This window comes from Lithobates pipiens, unplaced genomic scaffold (genome assembly GCF_037356315.1).
Source record: "Lithobates pipiens isolate NorthernLeopardFrog02 unplaced genomic scaffold, aLitPip1_a1.2 Scaffold_8, whole genome shotgun sequence".
Taxonomy (NCBI): domain Eukaryota; kingdom Metazoa; phylum Chordata; class Amphibia; order Anura; family Ranidae; genus Lithobates; species Lithobates pipiens.
Genome location: NW_027507903.1, coordinates 604,281,958 through 604,304,593, shown reverse-complemented (window position 1 = coordinate 604,304,593; position 22,636 = coordinate 604,281,958). Strand labels below are relative to the sequence as shown.

Here is a 22,636-nt window from a genome sequence, read left to right as displayed (position 1 = left end):
TGAGCCGAACACCCCCCAGTTTGGTTCGCACCAGAACCTGCGAATAGACCTAAACTTCATGTGAACTTTAGAACCCTAGTAAAGTCTATGGGACTCGAACATTCAAAATGTAAAGTGCTAATTTTAAAGGCTAATATGCAAATTATTGTCCTAAAAAGTGTTTGGAGACCTGGGTCCTGCCCCAGGGGACATGTTTCAATGCAAAATAAAGTTTTAAAAATTGATGTTTTTTCTGGAGCAGTGATTTTAATAATGCTTAAACAATAGTGAATAGTGAAACAATAAAAGTGTAATATTCCTTTAAATTTCATACCTGGGGCGGGGGGGGGGGGGGGGTCTATAGTATGCCTGTAAAGGGGTGCATGTTTCCTGTGCTTAGAACTGTCCCTGCACAAAGTGTAATTTCTGCCAGAAAAAGTCATTTAAAATCACTCGCGGCTATAATGATTTGTAGGCTCCCCGTAATACAGAGAAGTCATTGAAAGTCATTGATAATAAAAAAATAATAAAAAATAAAAAAAAAGCGTGGGGTTCCCCCAAATTCAATTACCAGGCCCTTCAGGTCTGGTATGGATATTAAGGGGAACCCTGTGTCAAATTTAAACAAAAAAAAATGACGTGGGGTCCCCCCTAAATATCCATACCAGACCCTTTATCTGAGCATGCAACCTGGCAGGCTGCAGGAAAAGAGGGAGGGTGAGAGCGCCCCCCCTCCTGAACCGTACCAGGCCACATGCCCTCAACATTGGGAGGATGCTTTGGGGGTCACAGACCCCTCAAAGCACCTTTGCCCCCATGTTGATGAGGACAAGGGCTTCATCCCAACAACCCTGGCCGGTGGTTGTGGGGGTCCGCGGGCAGAGGGCTTACCAGAATCTGGAAGCCCCCTTTAACAAGGGGACCCCCAGATCCCACCCCCCCTGTTTGAAATGGTAAGGGTTGTACCCCTACCATTTCACAAATAAAGTGTACAAGAATGTTAAAAAAGACAAACACACTTTTGAAAGTCCTTTATTAAAAAATAAAAAAAGATTCCAGCGGTGGTAATCCACTCTTGCTATCCAGCAATGGATGATCAACTCTCCGGGGTCCAGCGATGGCTCATCTGATCCAGCGACGGGTAATCTCTCCGTCCAGCGCAGCGCAGTCCATCCATCCTCTGTCTCCACTGGCGGAGACACTGTGGGATCCCGGCAGCCGGACATTTCTTATATGAGGAGAGCGGGGCCATGCAGGTTTCCGTTACATCAGAGGGAGGCGGGGTCACCCACACGTCATTGGGGAAGCCAGGTTTCCCCACTTGCGTCAGAGGGGGGTGGGGTCAGGTGATGGATGGCCCCGCCCTCCTCATAAGAAATGTCAGGCTGCCAGGATCCCGCAGTGTCTCCGCCAGTGGAGACAGAGGAAGGATGGATGGACTGCGCTGGACGGAGAGATCCCCCATCGCTGGATCATATCAGCCATCGCTGGACCCCGGAGAGATGATCATCCGTCGCTGGATAGCAAGAGTGGATTACCACCGCTGGAATCTTTTTTTATTTTTTTTTATTTTTAATAAAGGACTTTTTCAAAAGTGTGTTTGCCTTTTTTAACATTCTTTTACACTTTCTTTGTGAAATGGTAGGGGTACATTTGCACCCCCCTTACCATTTCAAACAGGGGGGGCGGGATATGGGGGTCCCCTTGTTAAAGGGGGCTTCCAGATTCTGATAAGCCCCCCGCCCGCAGACCCCCACAACCACCGGCCAGGGTTGTGGGGATGAAGTCCTTGTCCTCATCAACATGGGGACAAGGTGCTTTGAGGGGTCTGTGACCCCCACAGCATCCTCTCAATGTTGAGGGCATGTGGCCTGGTACAGTTCAGGAGGGGGGGGTCGCTCTTTCGTCCCCCCCTCTTTTGCTGCGGCCTGCCAGGTTGCGTGCTCGGATAAAGGGTCTGGTATGGATTTTTAGTGGAACCCCACGCCATTTTTTTTTTATTTGATGCGGGGTTCCCCTTAATATCCATACCAGACCTGAAGGTCTTTTTTTTATCAATGACTGTTCTCTGTATTACGGGAGCCGACAATCCATTATAGCCGCGAGTAATTTTAAATTACTTTTTTTCCTGCAGAAATGACACTTTGTGCAGGGACAGTTCTAAGCACGGGAAACATGCGCCCCTTCACAGGCATACTATACACACCCACCAGGTATGAAATTTAAAGGAATATTACACTTTTATTGTTTCACTTTAAGCATTATTAAAATCGCTGCTCCTGAAAAAACAGCCATTTTTAAAACTTTTTTTTGCATTGATACATGTCACCTGGGGCAGGACCCAGGTCCCCAAACACTTTTTAGGACAGTAACTTGCATATTAGCCTTTAAAATTAGCACTTTAGATTTCTCCCATAGACTTGTACAAGGTGTTCGAATTTGCCGCGAACACCCCAAATTGTTCACTGTTCGCCGAACAGGCAATGTTCGAGTCAACTCGAAGCTCATCCCTAGTCACCATCATCTTAATCACAGCCTGCCTGAACAAAGTAGGAATCACATGTTTATTCACCTCTGCTTGGGAAGAAGCCGACAATGGTTAATTTGCTTGAGGAGGTTCAGAGACTACTCATTGGCACCATATCCACTTTCAGACCGGACCATTTTGCTGGTAAATGACCAGAGGTCTTTTTACACTTTGGCACTGCGCTGCTTTAACTGGTAATTGCGCGGTCATGCAATGTTGTACCCAAACAAAATTTGCGTCCTTTTCTTCCCACAAATAGAGCTTTCTTTTGATGGTATTTGATTGCCTCTGCGATTTTTATTTTTTGCGATATAAACGTAAAAAGACCGCAAATTTTGAAAAAAAATGATATTTTCTACTTTTTGTTATTAGAAAAATCCAATAAACTCAATTTTAGTCATACATTTAGGCCAAAATGTATTCAGCCACATGTCTTTGGTAAAAAAAAAGTCAATAATTGTATATTTATTGGTTTGCGCAAAAGTTGTCACATCTACAAACTAAGGTACGTTTTCTGGAATTTACGCAGCTTTTAGTTTACGACTGCCTATCTCATTTCTTGAGGTGCTAAAATGACAGGGCAGTACAAAACCCCCCCAAATGACCCCATTTTGGAAAGTAGACCCCCTAAGGAAATTGATAAGAGGCATGTTGAGCCCATTGAATATTTTATTTTTTTGCCTCAAGCGATTGAATAATGACAAAAAAAAATTTTTTTTTTTTTTTTTACACAAAGTTGTCACTAAATGATATATTGCTCACACATGCTATGGGCGTATGTGAAATGACACCCCAAAATAAATTCTGCTGCTTCTCCTGAGTACGGGGATACCACATATGTGGGACTTTTTGGGAGCCTAGCCGCGTACAGGGCCCCGAAAACCAAGCACCGCCTTCAGGCTTTCTAAGGGCGTAAATTTTTGATTTCACGCCTCACTACCTATTACAGTTTTGAAGGCCATAAAATGCCAAGATGGCACAAAACCCCCACAAATGACCCCATTTTAGAAAGTAGACACCCCAAGCTATTTGCTGAGAGGCATGTTGAGTCCATGGAATATTTTATATTTTGCCACAAGTTGCGGGAAAATTACAAACTTTTTTTTTTTTTTTTTTTTTTTCACAAAGTTGTCACTAAATGATATATTGCTCATGCATGCCATGGGCATATGTGAAATGACACCCCAAAATAAATTCTGCTGCTTCTCCTGAGTACGGGGATACCACATATGTGGGACTTTTTGGGAGCCTAGCCGCGTACGGGGCCCCGAAAACCAAGCACCGCCTTCAGGCTTTCTAAGGGCGTAATTTTTTGAGTTCACTTCTCACTACCTATTACAGTTTTGAAGGCCATAAAATGCCAAGATGGCACAAAACCCCCACAAATGACCCCATTTTAGAAAGTAGACACCCCAAGCTATTTGCTGAGAGGCATGTTGAGTCCATGGAATATTTTATATTTTGCCACAAGTTGCGGGAAAATTACAAACTTTTTTTTTTTTTCACAAAGTTGTCACTAAATGATATATTGCTCACGCATGCCATGGGCATATGTGAAATGACACCCCAAAATAAATTCTGCTGCTTCTCCTGAGTACGGGGATACCACATATGTGGGACTTTTTGGGAGCCTAGCCGCGTACGGGGCCCCAAAAACCAAGCACCGCCTTCAGGCTTTCTAAGGGCGTTACAGTTTTGAAGGCCATAAAATGCCAAGATGGCACAAACCCCCCCCCCCCCAAATGACCCCATTTTAGAAAGTAGACACCCCTAAATTTAGGGGTACACTAGTGAGACTAGGTAATAAATGGCGGGTGCCCTGAAACTATAAAAAAATAACTAACCAACCAGCGTCACCTGTAACAGTTATATGGTGATCACTGGTGAAAGGGTTAACTAGGGGGCAATCAGGGGGCTTTATGCGGTAGTATATGGGGGTCCCTGGCGCTATAAAAAGCTGCGGCGAACCTAAATACCTACCTGCCTAACTAGCGTCACCTGTGACACTAATACAGCGATCAGAAAAACGATCGCTTATTAGGCTGGGTTCACACTGGAGCGATGCGGGAACGCCACGAATGCGCGGCGGGTTCCCGCATCGCATGCCTCCCGGCGGCAGTTCACACTGCCCTATGCGAACTGCTGGGAGTGTCAGTGAAATGTTAATGACACCCCCAGATCAGTTCGCATATCGCAGTGCGATCTGCAAACTTGGATCGCATGGTGTGAACACCCATGCGATCCGATTCTGCTGCGGACCAAAAAAAGGGTCCCGTGCGAGTTTGCGGCGGGTGCGGCGGGTGCGACACGAATTCAGCCATACTATCTGTATAGCTGAACTCGAATCGCACAGAGATCGGATGTGATTTGCACTGCAGTGCGGTGCGAATCACATCCGTTCTCATAAACCGCTGCAATGTGAACCCAGCCTTAGTGACACTGGCGACGGGGGGTGATCACGGGGTTAAACCTTTATTGGGGGGGTTAGGGGGGTACCTTAGAACTAAAGGGGGCTAACCCTAACTGCCCTAACAGTTATTAGTCACAAATGACACCTGCCGGGTGATCAGGGGGTTAAACCTTTATTAGGTAATAAATGGCGGGTGCCCTGAAACTATAAAAAAATAACTAACCAACCAGCGTCACCTGTAACAGTTATATGGTGATCACTGGTGAAAGGGTTAACTAGGGGGCAATCAGGGGGCTTTATGCGGTAGTATATGGGGGTCCCTAGCGCTATAAAAAGCTGCGGCGAACCTAAATACCTACCTGCCTAACTAGCGTCACCTGTGACACTAATACGGCGATCAGAAAAATGATCGCTTATTAGGCTGGGTTCACACTGGAGCGATGCGGAAACGCCGCGAATCCGCGGCGGGTTCCCGCATCGCATGCCTCCCGGCGGCAGTTCACACTGCCCTATGCGAACTGCTGGGAGTGTCAGTGAAATGTTACTGACACCCCCAGATCAGTTCGCATATCGCAGTGCGATCTGCAAACTCGGATCGCATGGTGTGAACACCCATGCGATCCGATTCTGCTGCGGGCCAAAAAAAGGGTCCCGTGCGAATTTGCGGCGGGTGCGGCGGGTGTGGCGGGTGCGGCGGGTGCGGCGAATGGCTGAACTCGAATCGCACAGAGATCGGATGTGATTTGCACTGCAGTGCGGTGCGAATCACATTCGTTCTCATAAACCGCTGCAATGTGAACCCAGCCTTAGTGACACTGGCGACGGGGGGTGATCACGGGGTTAAACCTTTATTGGGGGGGTTAGGGGGGTACATTAGAACTAAAGGGGGCTAACCCTAACTGCCCTAACAGTTATTACAGTCACAAATGACACCAATGCAAAAAAAAAAAAAAAAAAAAAATAAATGACATTGGTGTCACTGTGACTGGGGGGCAGGGGTAATTGGGGGGGTGATCGGGGGGTAAAGGGGGGGTGTGAGTGTGCCTGGCATGTTCTACTGTGTGTGGGATGTGTTGGTGCAACTCACTGATCCGCTCTCCTCCGTGTCGGAACGAAAAATACCGACACGGAGGAGAGAATACATCACTTCCTCTCCTGTGTTTACATTACAGGAGAGGAAGTGATGTCACCGGGGATTTCCATTCGTCGGGAGCGATCGCGAGGGGGTGGCCATGAATGAATGGCCGTCCCCTCGTCCGGGATCGCTCCCGAACGAAAACCGACCGCCGCAGGCACCGGGCGGGGGCCCGATCGGGCCCCCGACCCGCGGGAGGCAAAGGACGTACATGTATGTGCTTATGCCTGCCCGTGCCATTCTGCCGACGTACATCGGCGTGCGGCGGTCGGCAAGTGGATATATGACCCCCTTCACAGAGTTAGTGGAAAAGACTCCTTTAGAGTGTATTGACCACATGCTTAATGAATGTGACAACCGGTTAGGTGTTGTCATCTTTATCCTAGGTTGCCTGAACAAAGCAGAATTTAATGCAGACATGTCCATTCTGAAATTCAGAAAATGGTCTGTTTCGCCTGGTATGGCTAGGCAGCTTCTCATTGCCAGATCAGATAACCCTTTGAAAGGGTGAGCAAAAACCACTCCTTTAGAGTGTATTGAAAATGTGTTTATTGAATGTGTCATCCTTATCCCTGGCTGCTTGAGGCAGTTTGACACATACTGTCATGCCCATCCATGTATTCCTCTTCTAGAGTCTGAAGAGGGAGGTTTGCTTGGGAAAGCTATGAGACTGCTCCTTGCCAAAGAATTTAACCCCTTCACAGGGTAAGTGGGAATAACTCTTTTGAGTGTATTGGCCACTTTAATAAATAAGACAACCTGTTAGATATCAGCATCCTCATCTCTGGTTGCTTAATCAAAGCAAGATTCACACAGTCATGTTCATCCATGTCTTCTTTATTGAAGAGCAGACTGCAGCACACTGCTGGATGAAGATCTGGAGTCCTTCGTGTTCAACTACCTGACTGACAGCCCAGAGCCTGGTGAGGAGCCTCTGTCATTGGACTTCCCCGAAATTGATCTCTCCCAGTTGGACGCTAGTGATTTTGACACTAAGACCCCTTTCACACCAGGGCGTTTTGCAGGCACTATAGGGTTAGAAATAGCGCCTGCAATCCGCCCTAAAGAAGCTGCACCATTCTATGTAGTGTGAAAGCCCAAGGGCTTTCACACTACAGCTGTGCGCTGGCAGGACGTCAGAAAAAAGTCCTGCCAGCAGCTTCTTTGGAGCGGTGAAGGAGCGGTGTGTTTACCGCTCCTCCACCGCTGCTCCCCATTGAAATCAATGGGGCAGCGCTGTAATACCGCCGGCAAAACGCCGCTATTGCGGCGTATTGCCGGCGGTTTTAACCCTTTTGCTGCCGCTAGCGGGGGGAAAAGCGCCCCGCTAGCGCCCGATATGCGCCGCAAATCCGGCGGTAAAACGCCACTAAAAATAGCGGCGTTTTACCGCCGACGCAATAGGCGGTGTAGTGTGAAAGGGATCTAACAGCTGCTCTAATGAGTTGCAGGGGTGTAACAATCAGTCAGAAAACGAGGCCAATCAGTACAGAACTGACGACTCCGAGCTTTTTCAGGTCTGATCTCCTGGCCTGTTTTCAGTGTGTATATATAGCAATTTGCTGCTGCTGTTGGTCTGGTGTCCAGATGCTGAGTTTAACTACAGGCTTTTTATGATTGCCTTCTGGTAAGCGCATATTTTGTGTGGTGGAGGTTCACAATTATTGGTGATTTTGTTTGCACAGAAGAATCCATCTAATTATTCACTTCAGAGGACTTCACTAGACTGTTCTCTCAATATTTATTTATAATTTTTTTGAGGATTAGTTATTTAACAATTATCATTTAATATTCCTTTGGTATTTATGAGTTGTTAAGTTGGTGTAATACACTATATTTTGTCAATTAACATATTTCAATGTATTTGCGTAGCTTTTTCCTTTTCCTATAAGTGCTCATGCACACGGACGTTTTAAAAAACTGGCTGCAAAGCTAGCTACGATGCCTGGAAAAATTGTTGTTAAAAACGTGATTTTTACCGCGTTTTGCATTGGCGTTTTTGCGCGTTTTCCCGCGAATCGCGTTTTTACAGCTCTAGCTCCACGCCACGGAACGCACTGGTCCTGGGTTTTTTTTACAGCTTAAAAACGCCTATGCCATTTGCAGCTCGAAAACGCCTAGGTGGGCATGAAGCCATAGACTAACATGGACAGCCGTTTTTAAGCTGCAAAAAAAGCTCAAAAAAGTGGCTGTAAAAACGTCCGTGTGCATGAGGCCTAATTCTTTATTGCAGTGCCTGAAGAGGGCTGTTTGTTCTGAGACTGGTAATTACAAATAGATAACCTTCTCATATGGTTTTGTGTGCCAATTAACAAGCCAGCCCATAAAAATAATTAAATGCAGTAAAATAGTTTGCTTAGTAACAAACCTTAAGGGGTTAACCACTGCTAGAGGGAGACTGAAGCCTCAATGTACAGCCCTGATTCACCAGGTGGTTAATAAGCTAAACCTTGTCCTGTCGGGAATCAGGACATAATGAAAAATTTTGTTCAGAACAGCAACAAAAAGGTAGGAATTTGCAACAGAATTAGGCCCCTTTCACACTAACGTCCCGTTCAGGCCCGCCTGTCAGTTTTTCAGGCGGACCTGAACGGGTGCTCCATAGAGCTCTATGGAGCGTCGGATGTCAGCGGTGACATGTCCGCTGACATCCGACCCGCTCCGATCCGAAAAAGTGTGACGGAGGAAAAAGCTATTTTTCCATCCGTCTGCGGATCGGATCGGATGACGACGGGCACTGCGGTCCGTCGTCATCCGATCTCCCATAGGGGAGAGCGGCGCTGTGACAGGTCCGTCCCTGCACAGTGTGCGGAGACAGACCTGTCATCTCCCTGCTCAGCGGGGATCGGCGGAGTGATCCCCGCTGAGCAAACGGACATCCACGGGGCGGATCAGAACTGATCCGCCCCGTGTGAAAGGACCCTTACACTAATATTCTGCAATGTACACAAGCCAAGGGAATCATAGACCTCATAAAAATGCTTCTTTTTTCTTTTTTATGAAAAAATGGAGAGCACATAGAAATATAAAATATCCCATACCTCACAGGCCATGGCTGGTCCAGTAGTCATCCACAGGTGACTCCTCTACCTTCTCTGGAAATGCTGGTCTTTTGAGGGGGTTGGCATAATGGCACAACAGTAAAGCAAGCAGGAGAAGCCACCAATAGGTTATTGCCATGTGTGAATAGACAAAGTGTTACTTTGTGTACCTGTTATGCAGAGTACTCCCTGTGGAGGAGCTCAGGCTATGCATAGTAGCTGCAGGGAGCAAGGCACAACAATACCCAGCAATGCAGCACTCATTTGGATACAACAAATTTTTCAAATTTAGCTCACCCATCCTCTGTCTGTAAACACCAGCACAGCGCGGGTGCGCATGCATAGGGGAGACTCTGCCAACACCGCTGCCCATATTACATTGATCCAGCGGGCCCCAGACAAGGCTGTTAGCTCTGATAAAAGCCACCCCGAGCACCAGCAGCGGGGCTCCCTGGATTATGGGTAATTTAGCTGAGACCAGAGACTGCGTCCAGCCTATTCACATGCGTGGATGGACGGCCAGCCCTTTAGACCAGCCAGGTTGGGGAGCACACCTAGGTCCTGCGCATAAGAGGAAAAAAGAATGCTATATATCCAGTTGTGCTGACATGGAGTTGTCAGAAAAACAATTGAGTTTGCTGTGTTTCCAAAGCTTTATTGTTACTTTAAAGTGGTAGTAAACCCGCAGATGTTTTTTTTTTCTACCTGCAAAGGAAAAGGCATAAATACTTACCTTAGAACTAGGCCCCGACATCTGGTCCGATCCACGCCGAGGGAGCTGACATGCTCCCTCTGCGTTTCTTCCGGGTATCGCGTCTCCGGTGCTGTGAGTGGCCGGAGCCGCGATATCGTCACTCCTATGCATGCGCGCGGGAGATTTCATCCCGGCCGGGTCCGGCCACAGCCGAGAATCCCCTTGTGCGCATGCGCCGCTGCAGTCAGTGGCGCATACTGAGGGGAATATCTCCTAAACCGTACAGGTTTAGGAGATATTTTTTTACCTACAGGTAAGCCTTATTATAGGCTTTCCTGTAGGTAAAAGTAAAAAAAATGAGTATACAACCACTTTAAGGCTCCTCAAATGAGGAGACCATAAAATATACTTCCCTCTTGGTTTTATATATCCAGCTTATCAGACAAACTAGTTACAGGTGATACAAAGTAGGATGTTCTGTTTGAAATAACTCTCGTGTGTCTGACCTGAGCTTACCTTGTTTTCCGAAGGCCTGTCAACCTTATCTCCATCTGAAATGTATGAAACATGTCCATTTTTTTTTTTTATCATAGTTCTGACATGTGTCATTTCTGACATTCCTGTTATGTTAGTTGTTGCCATGAACTATAAAACATAGTGGACTATTATTTAGTATTTTTGTAGAATTTCCTCTTGTTGAGCTTAAAATATAATCAATTGTGGTAGGACATTGTTACATTTTAAATCTGCTTAATTTATCTGCAGATCAAAAGTCATGAGCTTCGATCTACATATGACGTCAGTTAAAGCAACCTGACAAGTAAAAAAAAAAAAAAAAATGTTTAAGACCTAATCAACTCCTTCTTACCTTTCTCCTCTTAGCTATCATTTTCTGCAGATTTTTTTCCATTTCCATTTTTCTAATCATTGATATTGAAACTTTTTTTTTTTTGTTTATATACATTTTTGTAAATTTTTTGCATCACATTACAATTACATTTATTTTGTTTGTACATATCTTTTCAATTCTTTATACCAAAATCTTAATTTTTAGTGCAGTCTTAAACAGGACAAATTGTAGAAAAGTTTGTCTACTTTTTTGGTCTATGGATTGCATAAACAATAATTTTTGCAAGACCGCATCACCAAAGGAAAGCCTTAAAAAAAAAAAAAAAAAAAAAATATATATGTCTTACTTACTTATTTTAAACAATGGAAATGGTATTGCCAATTAAATAGGCATATGAATGACATTTAAGATTGCTTGAACTATATTTAACTAGTTGAACTAGTTAAATATGATGAAGGGAATTGATCAATTCAGGAGCAGTTGTGCATGGCAACCAATCAGCTTCTAGCTTGGATTTCCAAATCTTAACTGAACAAAAAACTGAAGATAGAAGCTGATTCTGTTTGCTCCAGCTTTGATAAATCATCCCGCTCATGGGTCTTATGGTAATTATTCATAAAATAATGATTTATATTTATAGTTTCTTTTCAGATACCAAAGAATAGATTTTTTGGGGCAATATAGACCACCATCCCCCAAGAAGCACACACCTCCAACACATGTGCCTCCTATGGTTACCATTAACCCAAAGCTCATAGATTTTCTCAAACTGATTGAATGGCCAGAGCCGCCATCATCAATAAAACACTTCAACTTTTCAACTGACCCAAGGAAGTGTGGCTACCATCTCCTGAATCCTCAAGACACTTACAAGGTTGGAGAGACTTTAAAGGTGGAAATCACAGCTCGAGATCAGAATGGTCATCTGAAGGAATATGGTGGAGATTTTTTCCAGGCCAAGCTGCATTCTCCTAAATTAAAGGCTGGAGTTACTGGCCAAGTAAAGGACTATGGCAATGGTAGCTACCTGGCTACCTTTCTTCTGCCATGGACAGGGTTGGCACAAGTTCACATCCGGCTCATTCACTCCAGCGAAGCTGTGGATATTCTGAAGAAGAAGAGGGAAAGCTTTCCAGAAAAAGTAAATAAGTAGAAATATGCAGGATAATGTTTGGTTGTAGTGAAGGGGGTTCCTGTTTGAGATACACTATACATTCAAATATTTGTGGTAACATAACCATCACACCTATTAAATAGCCAAATGAATGTAGAAACCCCTCCAAATTTTTGAGTTCAGGGGTTTCCAGTTAAGTGTACTATTAATATTCAAGCATGCAAAAGACATTTTAGACAATTGTATACCACCAACCTTGTGATACCATTTTATGCATGACTGTGGCCATCTACACAAAGTCAGCTCCATAAAGACATGGTTTGATGAGTTTGGGGTGTGGGAGAATGAGTGGCCTGCACAAATCCTTAACCTCAACCTCACTGAACATCTTTGGGATGAATTGAAATGATTTGCACTAGGTGTGCGTGCCTTACATTTTTGTCTTTTTTGTAGTTTCCATCGGCTTACCCCATCTGAGGAAGGCAGCATCCAACCAGTCTTGGCATACTGATGTCCCTGTTGCCCTTCACTTTAGAAGATCCCTTAGCGCTGGAAGTGACTTGAATTTAATTGATGCCTGTGATTCAGGTCTTCTCTAACATCAGCACCTAATCTCAATGTAGCAAAGGGTTCAATTCCTTGTTACATTTAGTTATTTATTGACAGGTTCATATGTTTACCTTTTCAAATTTATGGATGTAGTGCAATAATTAAACCAATGTACAAATAGTATATAAATTCAAATTTACTTAGCTTCGGTTAAAGATGGGGTACAGATGATAAAATGGATAAATGCAGCTTCAATTCAATCCAGGGAGCCCCTCAACTTCAGAAAATCTTGGAGTCAACAATCTGCACAAGGTTTAAGGCACATTATCCAATCTCTACTAGATGAGGCTCTGACGTCTTCTATACAGTATATGTAAAATTTATGAGTGGGGCTCCTAGATTAAAATTAGTTTACATCTGTGTCCCCATCAGTGGAGCAGCAGGGTCCTCCTCACATCTGTGTCCCCTGCAGCACAGCACTCCTTCAAGCTGCATCTGTAGCTAGTTCCTGGCTTTCTCCGTGTGTTCAGTGGAGAGGGGAGGAAGTGGATGCTGCTCGGCATGATGGATTGCACCATAAAGCAGCTCCAAACCTCACCAATGAAGCGCAGCGTCTGCAATCTTGTGATTGCATTGATGTGGCGCCTCCCATAGTGCACTGTGACCGGAGCCCAAACACAGTGCACTTAGTTAAAGGACATTTTTTTTTCTTAAAGGGACTGTTTTTACATTTTTTTTTTTTCATTTCCTTTTTTTTTTGGTGACTACGGGGGGCGGTGCCCGGGCGCCCCCTATGGACGGGCCGCCACTGATATATATATATATATATATATATATATATATATATATATCTAATAGCTGCAAGAAAGGAGACCAGTTCTATATTAATGATCATTGTTTTGAATGGGGAATGTCCAAAAGGCTCATATAGATGCAATGGCCAAGTGTCCACCAACTTTTGCCATATAGCATAATAACAATGCTGATGCTTAGAGGGACTGTCAGCAAAATGGCTTGTAAATTAATTCATCCTGGTCATCCAACCAGGTAAAAGCAGCTCCCAGCTTCAAGGGTTCTCAGAGAAACAAGACTTGTTTGGTGTGATGGAACCCCCTTATTGGTAATTGGTTTTGGAGTTTGGAGCTGTATCCTTAGATGTAGCCTGGTTTGTAAGCCATAACACTAGCATTGTTTTAGCAAAAAAATGTTGTTTAATATTACTTTGAAATGGAACTTTCAAACATTATTGCCCGTGATCCTTTTTTTTTGCACTAACATCCATATTTTCAGGACAAGCTTTAGGGGTGTACCCCAATGTTTAAGGTACTGATGGACCTTGTAGAAGGGAGTACACCCCAAATGCTTGTGGGTGGGGCCACTCGCCCTGAACATATGGGTACCTTTCGATGTGCACACAGTCATCAATGCCGGAGACCAGATGAGCTGTGTCACTGTGTGCAGTAATGAAAGTACAAATTTCCTCTGAAAAGTACTTTCCTGTGTCACTACACTCTAACTTGATGTATTTGTTGCATTAGGAGGGATTCTGCTGAGCCCATGTACTCTTCACCAGTCCAGCGTACCTCTGTTATCTCACTCCTAGTAACAGAATGGGGTCCCACCATGCACCTAGCATGGACCTCATGCGTGCACTTTTTAACTTCTTCACTTCCTGTACCACAAGGCCATTAATTAATCTCTATAACATGGGTTTGGTTCCAGTTGCCACTGGAAATCGACTGCTGGGGAGAGCCAGATCACCAACCGGAGGACCTGTCATCTACACCAAGTACCACACTTCATGACTGGTTGCATTGTAGCTAGTTCCAACACTTGGTTAACCATAGCAACTACATTGCTTTTCTTGCTTGACTTGCCGAGTAAACCTTTTGTAGCAGTTGAACTTCATACCCCCATGTGCCTTACTAACCAAAGTTATTTTATTATACCAGGAGCAACACATAACTTCAGAGCAGGCTTAAAACAGTGGATGCAACTTTTCTGAAGTGCTTTGTGATATAGTCCATCATGAGCAGTAATGTTAGACTGTTCCTAACAAACTCTAGCTGGCTGCCCAGGCATAACCCAGAAAAGTGATAGTACATGTTTTTCCAGGTGCTGGTGGATCTCTGGTGCATCCGACTGACTCCAAGATGCAGCAGTCCTCCTCCACACCAATCACAGCATGTTCTTCTCCATATATAGCGAGAGAGAGCCCCGAACCCAGGCTTTCCCCTTTTCATATCACTGGAGGGTATTTTGGATCCAAAAAGCCTGGGAACAGCAGCACACACATTAACTCTTTCCCCTCAGCCTGGGCCAGCCACTAATTAACATCATACTCCTTCGGGCAATCTACCTACAAGCTTGTACTGAAAATTTGGATGTTAATGTAAATAAAAAAAAAAGTATCATGGACAATACTAAGTTGTTTTAGGTATACATGAACAAATTCCTAAATTCTTTAACCAGTGCCAAGTGTTTAATTAAAAAAAAAAAAAAAAAAATGTACTACTATCTCCGACTAATTAACTGAAATACAATCTAAGGGATCAGAAAAATAATCCAAACATAAAAACAAAATAGTCCAATATACAATTATGCAAAATAGTAAACATTAAAATGAAACAGTCAAACAGTGTACTCTTTTGTGCTGTGAAGCAATCCTTCTCATGATTGGTGACAACCACAGTCCCGGTTTCCCCCTGTTTAATTTCCTATAAATAGTGTTGAAAACCATCCATATTGACTTCCTGAAAGTGTTACATTTAAGTGCATTTGAAGTAACTAGTAAGTAACTTAGAAATAACTAAATGCAAAACTTTCTTTTTTGTTTTGGATAGGGTGGAGAGGAATTGGATCTCCTGTCAGATTTTTTTTTTATTGGATCTTTGTGCCCTTATAAGGGAGATTTATCCTCTCTATTTGTCATGTTAATTATTATCACCAAGAGTTAAAGTGAAAGAAAATCACTTATTTTCTCCCCTAAATAAAGGGATATTCTTGAGGAAAACCTGTAGCACTCTGTGTGTGATTTGAGACTAGGACGAAGGTTCATCTTCCAGCAGGACAATGACTCCAAACACACTGCTAAAGCAACACTTGTGTGGTTTAAGGGGAAACATGTAAATGTGTTGGAATGGCCTAGTCAAAGCCCAGACCTCAATCCAATAGAAAATCTGTGGTCAGACTTAAAGATTGCAGTTCATAAGCACAAACCATCCAACTTGAAGGAACTGGAGCAGTTTTGCAAGGAGGAATGGGCAAAAAACCCCAGTGGTAAGATGTAGCAAGTTTATAGAGACTTATCCAAAGTGACTTGGAGCTGTGATAGCCACAAAAGGTGGCTCTACAAAGTATTGACTTTAAGGGGGTGAATAGTTGTGCACATTGGCTTTTTGTGAATACTTTTGCAAGGCACTGTCAATTTTCTGCAGATTTTTGTCTTCAGAATTGCCAAAACCATATAATATGAGGTCAATCTTTAAGAGTTTAAATTTGTTTGCAATCAGGCAGGCCCTTGCACTACATGGTTTTGGTAAATCAAAAGACAAAAATCTTCAGAAAATCTAATAGTGTGTATAGGGTCTAAGTATAAGTAATATATACTGATTAGGCCTCATGACAAAGCTGTGCTGAGGAACCTGTAAGTGTAACTGGTGGGATTGGATTGAGCTGTGCAATGGGCACCTGGTACAGGAACTGGTTTGTCTGGGCTGCCTCATGAACTATTAGCATAGTCTAGAATGTAGACCACTAGCTGGAGGACTGCAAGGGGATTAATGGGTTCTACAAGAAAATGTTTCAACACCTGTCATCCTTGGTGAGACACCTACATGTCCCTGTCTGACCCTAAGCTGGCCTAAGCATCTGTGTAAACCAGGTCTTTTTGTTTATTAACTTAGCAGTATAAACTCTTCTATGAAAATTTGGAAATAAAAAAGATTTGATGCTATTTTTATAAGTATGATTTCTGTGTCTGGCAGGTCTTTTTCTATGGCTTTTTTCATTTCAATGGCAGTAGCGAGGTAGTAGAATGTAACCTCAAGATTACAAGAAATGACGTATGTAGATATAAGGACCCCCTTAGTGGAGACACTTGGGAGTGTGTAAAACCTCAGCGGCTGCCGTGTGACTCCTGGGTCCATCACTCTATGGGAGGATACCGAAAGGTGACAAACAAAATGGAGGACCTACTCCTGAGTGGGTAAGAATAGTAATTTATGAACTTGCAAAATTAGAATAAGCTATTTAACCAAATTCTTATGCACCATACACATGGTCAAAAATTCAGACGGAAAAGGTCCAATTGGATTATGTTGTCGGAAAATCCGATCGTGTGTGGGCTGTATCTGACTTTTTCTTTCAGAATTTCTGAATGAAAAAGTTTTGAGAGTTGGATCTAATATTTTCTGACAACAAAATCCGATCTGACTTTTTCCGGTCGTGTGTAGAGAATTCCGAGGGCCACGCATGCTCAGAAAAAAAGATGAAAGCTATTAGCTACTGGCCTCTACGTAGTCCCGTCGTACGTGTATAATGTCACCTCATTCCGAATGATTGGATTTTCCGACAACTTTGTGTGACCTTGTGTATGCAAGACAAGTTTCGGCCTGAATCCGTCGGAAAAAAACGAATAGATTTTTTGGTCGGAATGTCCGGCCATGTGTATGGGGCATTAGAAGCTACTCCATTCTTAATATTTCTGCAACTTCTACATGTCCTGTATATTTATGAGCACCCTATGAAGTAGCTAAAGGCAGAACTTTTTATTTTTCATTTTGGATAGAGTAAGGAATGTTATAACCAGATTTTTTTCTTTGCCGTCTGTGTTCCATTGAGATTTCTCTTCACTTCCTGTCCCATAGCCAAAACAAGGAGCAAGAGGTAATCCCTCCACAGTGAGGGAATCCCTGGTTGTCATATAACTGTTTATAACTAGTTTATTCATTTTCTGGTGACCAAAATTTGGTATTTTCTATCACTTTCAGTGATAACCGTCACCAGGACAAATAGCGTGGCTAAATCTCCTTAGCAGGGGCACAGACAGCAACAAAAACCCAACAGATTCTAATTTCTCTCCACTCTATCCAAAATGAAAAAAGTTAGTTTGTTAGTTTTGAATAAAGTCTGAAAGGTTAAAGAACATTTGTCAGGTTTTTATTGCTGCCTATGTCTTTATTTGGGAGATTTCTCATCAATTCCTGTCTGGCTGATGGGTGTAAGACTGAATAGGAAGCGAGAGAAAAGTCTCCTCCTGCCTCTTGTACATTTGATAAGTGTCATTCAAAACAGGACGTGAAAAAAAAGCTCCCAATTTCCTGCCTGTTTAACAGATGTCAGGCAAAACTTAACTCAAGAAATGTTTACAGACTTTGAACCTATGCTGTGAGGTCCTTTTTTAGATGTGCAGTTTACATTCCAATCAGCAGGGGATCCGCTCGCAGACCTCCTGCTGATCAGAGCAGAGCGGGCAGATGACAAGTTCCTGTCCAGATACTCTAAAAAATGTTTGATAGTTAGTAATGCAGAGCAAACACGGATAGACCGCACTCTGCTCTATGGGCAGGCAGAAGTAAATGGATTCCATTGTCTGTTTACACCTAGCTGCTCTCGATCCGGTCCGCCCAAATGGAAGACCCAGTCCTCTGCCATTTTTTTTTTTATAGGACAAGTCAGTTTACACCCACTGGTCCATAGGAATGCATGGACTATCCGATCAGGTCCACCTGAAAAACTGACAGCTGGTGTCTAAGGACCCTAACAGTGTTTGCATACTTATAACACGCAAACATAAAATAAGTTATTACTACTACTATTATTATGCAATTATAATTCTCAATTAAAATAAAAAATATAAAAAAACGTAGGGCCCTGTACTCTGCATATCCATAATCCTCAAACCACCTTAATGTAGACAACGGCTTATAGACATTTACGTAACAAAGAAACCTATCTCTATACAGGATTTTCAAAACTCCAAAAGGTCCAAAAATACCTCTAAGGTGATTTGATCAGCACATCATCCCCATATGAATTAACCGGTGTCTATTAACTGTGGAAAACAGGCATTTTCAAAAGAAAGAAACATTTTTTTCCTATATAAAACATACATGTAGCGCTCACCCCCACAAGATCCACTTGGAGTGACGGGTTTTGTGTTTCTTCATGACTCTGTAAACTGCTCTGTCCCTTCTGATACACCTGTTTGTAATTTTAGTATTGGTATACCACCACACTATATTAGCACAGGGGAATTAGACCACAGGCTACTTGATGGTAGATAACGTGAATATATTGTTGCCAAGGCAGATACATGCAATGCACAAAAAGCAATAAACAGGTAACTGAATTTGAATTTGTTTAAATGTATTTAACTAAGTAACATGAATAGTAGACTTAACGTAGTCCACAATAAAACTAAAACAAATTAACCAAGTATACACAGCATTGACAGTGAAAGGCTATAAATGGCAATGAAAAGTAATGCAATTATACCCAAAATTAGGCACCCAGTAGTATAAAAATTCCTGAACGGCTTACCCTTGAAAGGAGTTTGTATACTACTTGGTGCCTAATTTGTAATCTTAAAATGGCTAATGTTGGGGCTCGATCTGTACAGTGGGGGACTTGTTACTGCATCTTTAAAACTGCATGCAGGGAATGACTACTGGGCTGCTAAATAACGGGCGGCCTCTTCTGGCATTAAACTGCTAACAGTGATGGGATAAATACAGTAGATTTCGCTCACCATTGCTGGCACAAAGCGAATCTTGTCCTGAACGCTTGGTGGTCTGCTATCCCCAGAAACATGATCCAGTCCACAAAGGCTCAGTCGCTCAGTCAATCAGCTCTGATCCTTAGTGGCTTGTTTCTAGTCTCTGCACCTCAGCACAGGTCCTTCACTCTGGTCTTCACAGGGCTTGATTCTCTCCCCTGGGGAACAGCACAACACCCCCTTGTCAGAGAACTGTTCTTATAAGGATTGGCACACTTGAAAATGTGCCCAGCAAAACCGAAGATTGGCACATAGCAATTTGCCAATGCGCATGCACGCACAGGCATGGCCGTAAAGATCCATGTGACAGGGCCTATTTAAAGTATGAGGTATGAGCCATTAGTTGCTGGATGATCTTCAGCACCCCCCCCCCCCCCCGTGTGTGCTCCTGTGTTCCTGTTCTTGATATTACCTGCTACTGACCCGGCTTGCCTTTGACCTGTCTTGTCTCAATTCCTTGTTTTGACCCTTGGCTTGTTCCAGTGACTCCGCTCCTGCCTGCTGATCCGTGTATGACCTCTGGCTTGCTCTTCCACTTCGCTGCTGCCTGATAACCAGTGTATCACCCTGGCTGACTCCCGACTCTGCTTGGTGCTTACTTCTGGCTGACCTTTCGTGTATCATGTGTGACCCCTGGCCTGGCTCCTGACTTTGCTCCTGGCTCTCCTTTCTGCCAAGTCTCACCTGGTACTCCAGAGGGACTCTGCCCAGCAGTCCATCCTGCTCATTAGCTGCCATCCAGCAGACATCTCCTCATCACCTCAGTCTGTCGCAGCTGGCGACCCCTGCTATTCTGGGCATAGCAGTCCCTTTTACCATCTTCAGGGATGGTCTACACTTAGCCACAAGGGAAGCCCTCTCAGCACTTCGGCCTCCAATCAGGTAAGTGACACCCCTACACTACCAGAGTAACCGTCACCCTATGCTAATCACCCATTCCCTGTCTGGTTAGCTGCGTTAACCTATACATATACAGTTGTCCCTAGCAATGGCAATATAGCTTACAGTAGATAGCAAACTACATGTTGTACTAACGTGCACTGTATCTACTGTAACCTACAGTCCCCTTGTTAGAAGTCCTGTTCTTTAGATATGCCATGCAATAAACCACTTATCAGAGAAACTTCAGACCAGGCATTAAACAGTTAACGATAACTTTACTGAAGAAAGGCAACACACAGGAGCAGTTCTTATCAGGTAGCTTCTCACATGAATTCCTGTACAAGGTGCTCTAGTGCCCATGGGGTAATCATACCTGAATAACAGCAGAAAGTCCTTTTGGGGTCGATTCACTAAGCCCTTGTACACCCAGATTCCGACAACCAAATCCGTCGGAGTAATTCCGACAGATTAATTCCGGAAGAGGTCCGGAAGTGATGTTGCATACACACGGTAGGACTAAGTTGTCAGAAAATCCGATTGTACATAACGTGATGACGTTATTTTGTTACGACAGGACTACGTTCAGGCTAGTAGCCAATAGCTTTGGTCTAGGAATTTGATCTGAGCATGCGTGGCACTTTGTCCGTCGGAGTAGGCTACACATGATCGAAGTATGTCCGATCGGAGCATTTTGTCGGAAAATTTTACCAGCAAGTTGGAAAAGTTGGTCCGTCGGATATTCCGATGCAGACCACACACAAAACGGTCCGATAGAACACATTCCGTCGGAATCTCCGACCGTGTGTACAAGGGCTAAGAGTTAAATAACAGACAGAAAAATGCGATAAAATACCGCATGTGGTAAATCAATTGTGAAACTAAGGATTTACCGTTAAATTCCAAATGCGGTATTTGTTCTATTTAGTGGTAACTAACGCATTATTTAATGCAGTAATTTACCGCATTGGTTGGGATTGGTCAAAAACAGCCTGGGTGTTGGGGACCCCCAGGTTGCTTTTTGACAATGATGGTTGCTAAAAAGTGTGCCGGGAAGCCGGTCTCCCCATCCTTAACAGATAACTCATCAGCTGTCAGTGGCTTCCCCGTTAACAGCTGAAAAAACCCCCCAAAAATTAAAAAGTATGAGAAAAAAAATTGTGTGCGCCCCACCCAGGCCCTTCCGGTCTCTTATGGATTTTAAGGGGAACCCCACGGCAAAATGTAAAAAAAAAAAAAACTGTGTGGGCCCCACCCAAAATCCCTACCAGCTCCTTATCCAAGCATGTAGCCTGGCAGGTCAGGAAAGGGGAGGGAGAGCGAGCACCCCCCCCCCAACCATACCAGGACACATTCTCTCAACATGGGGCGGTGGGTGATTTGGGGCTGGAGCCCCTCCCACCCCAAAGCCCCTTTCCCCCATGTTGAAGGGTGCAAGGGCCTCTTCCCAACAACCCAGACTGGTGGTTGTTGGGGTCTGCGGGTGGGGGGCCCCCCGATCTCAGCCCCCCCCCCCCCAATATGAATGAATATGGCCTACCCATGCACCAAAAATGCCAAAAGGTATGAAAAACCCAGAGACAAGTTTTGACAAATCCTTTATTAAAAAAAGAAATGAAAGTGTCCTATGTAAATCCATCGTCAATCATGACACCCATGCACCTCTGAAACCTGAAAAACAAACAATTTTTGACAATGGATTTTCGGAGGACACTTTTTTTTTTTTTAATAAAGGATTTTTAAAAAACCATCTCTTACTTCTTTCTTACTTTTTGGCCCTTTTTTGGCGAATGGATAGGGGTACTATGTACCCCATTCTGATTTACATAGGGGGGGCTGGGATCTGGGGGTCGGCCACCGGTCAGGGTTGTTGGGAAGAGGCCCCTGTCCCAATCAACATGGGGACAAGGTGCTTTTGGGGTGGGGGGGGCAAGGCACCAAAGCTCCCACCCCCCATGTTGAGGGAGGGTTTTGACATGGGGTTCCCCTTAAAATCCATACCAGACCAAAATGGCCTAGTATGGACTGGGGGGGACCCTACGCAGTTTTTTCCTCATACTTTTTAATGGAAAGCTTTTTTTTTTTTTTTTTACTATAAGCTGTTAGCGGGGAAGCCACTGACAGCTGATGAGGCATTGGTTGTTAAGGACGCAGTGGCCGGCTTCCTGGCCCACTGCTTAGCAACCAGCCATTTGTCAAATAACAGCCTAGGGGTCCCTTGACTGCATGTGATACTACCAGCAAAAGCCTGGTTTTATTAATCGCATGCCTTTTTACTCTTTGGTCTGTATTGGAGCTTTTTATGCGATATTTACCTGCACATTTTTTTTCGGTAAACCCAGCATAATCAGTATTTTTTTCGTGAATGAGACTTAATACTGATCAGTGGCGGCCCATCCATTAGGGGCACAGAGGCTGTCCCCCTAATCCATGTGCCTGGCACCTAATCTACATTCAGGTTGCCGGACGCATGAATTCCAATGTGTGTTTTTTTTTTTTTAGAAGCACATGATTAAAGTCTGAGGCTTTAATTGGCTTTTAAAAAGGGTGGGTTCGGGGCACAGAGCCTACCCAGTTGTGTGACAATAGCAAATTAATAGTGAGAGAGAGGTAGTGGGGGTATGGAGCATCAGTAAGAAGGGATGAATGTATGAATTGTAGTGATATGAGTAAAGAGAGC

At 43.9% G+C, this 22,636-nt stretch overlaps 1 protein-coding gene across 1 annotated transcript in view; it reads left to right on the top strand.

Annotated features, from left to right (window-relative positions):
* The first annotated feature begins 11,302 nt into the window (after nt 1–11,302).
* LOC143963796 (NXPE family member 3-like) overlaps nt 11,303–22,636 on the top strand; it is a 42,960-nt gene continuing 31,626 nt past the window's right edge. The window contains exons 1-2 of the mRNA XM_077473530.1: nt 11,303–11,777; nt 16,286–16,506. Coding sequence (XP_077329656.1) covers nt 11,367–11,777; nt 16,286–16,506 — 632 coding nt within the window. The 5' untranslated portion in view covers nt 11,303–11,366. The remainder of the gene's footprint in view (nt 11,778–16,285; nt 16,507–22,636) is intronic.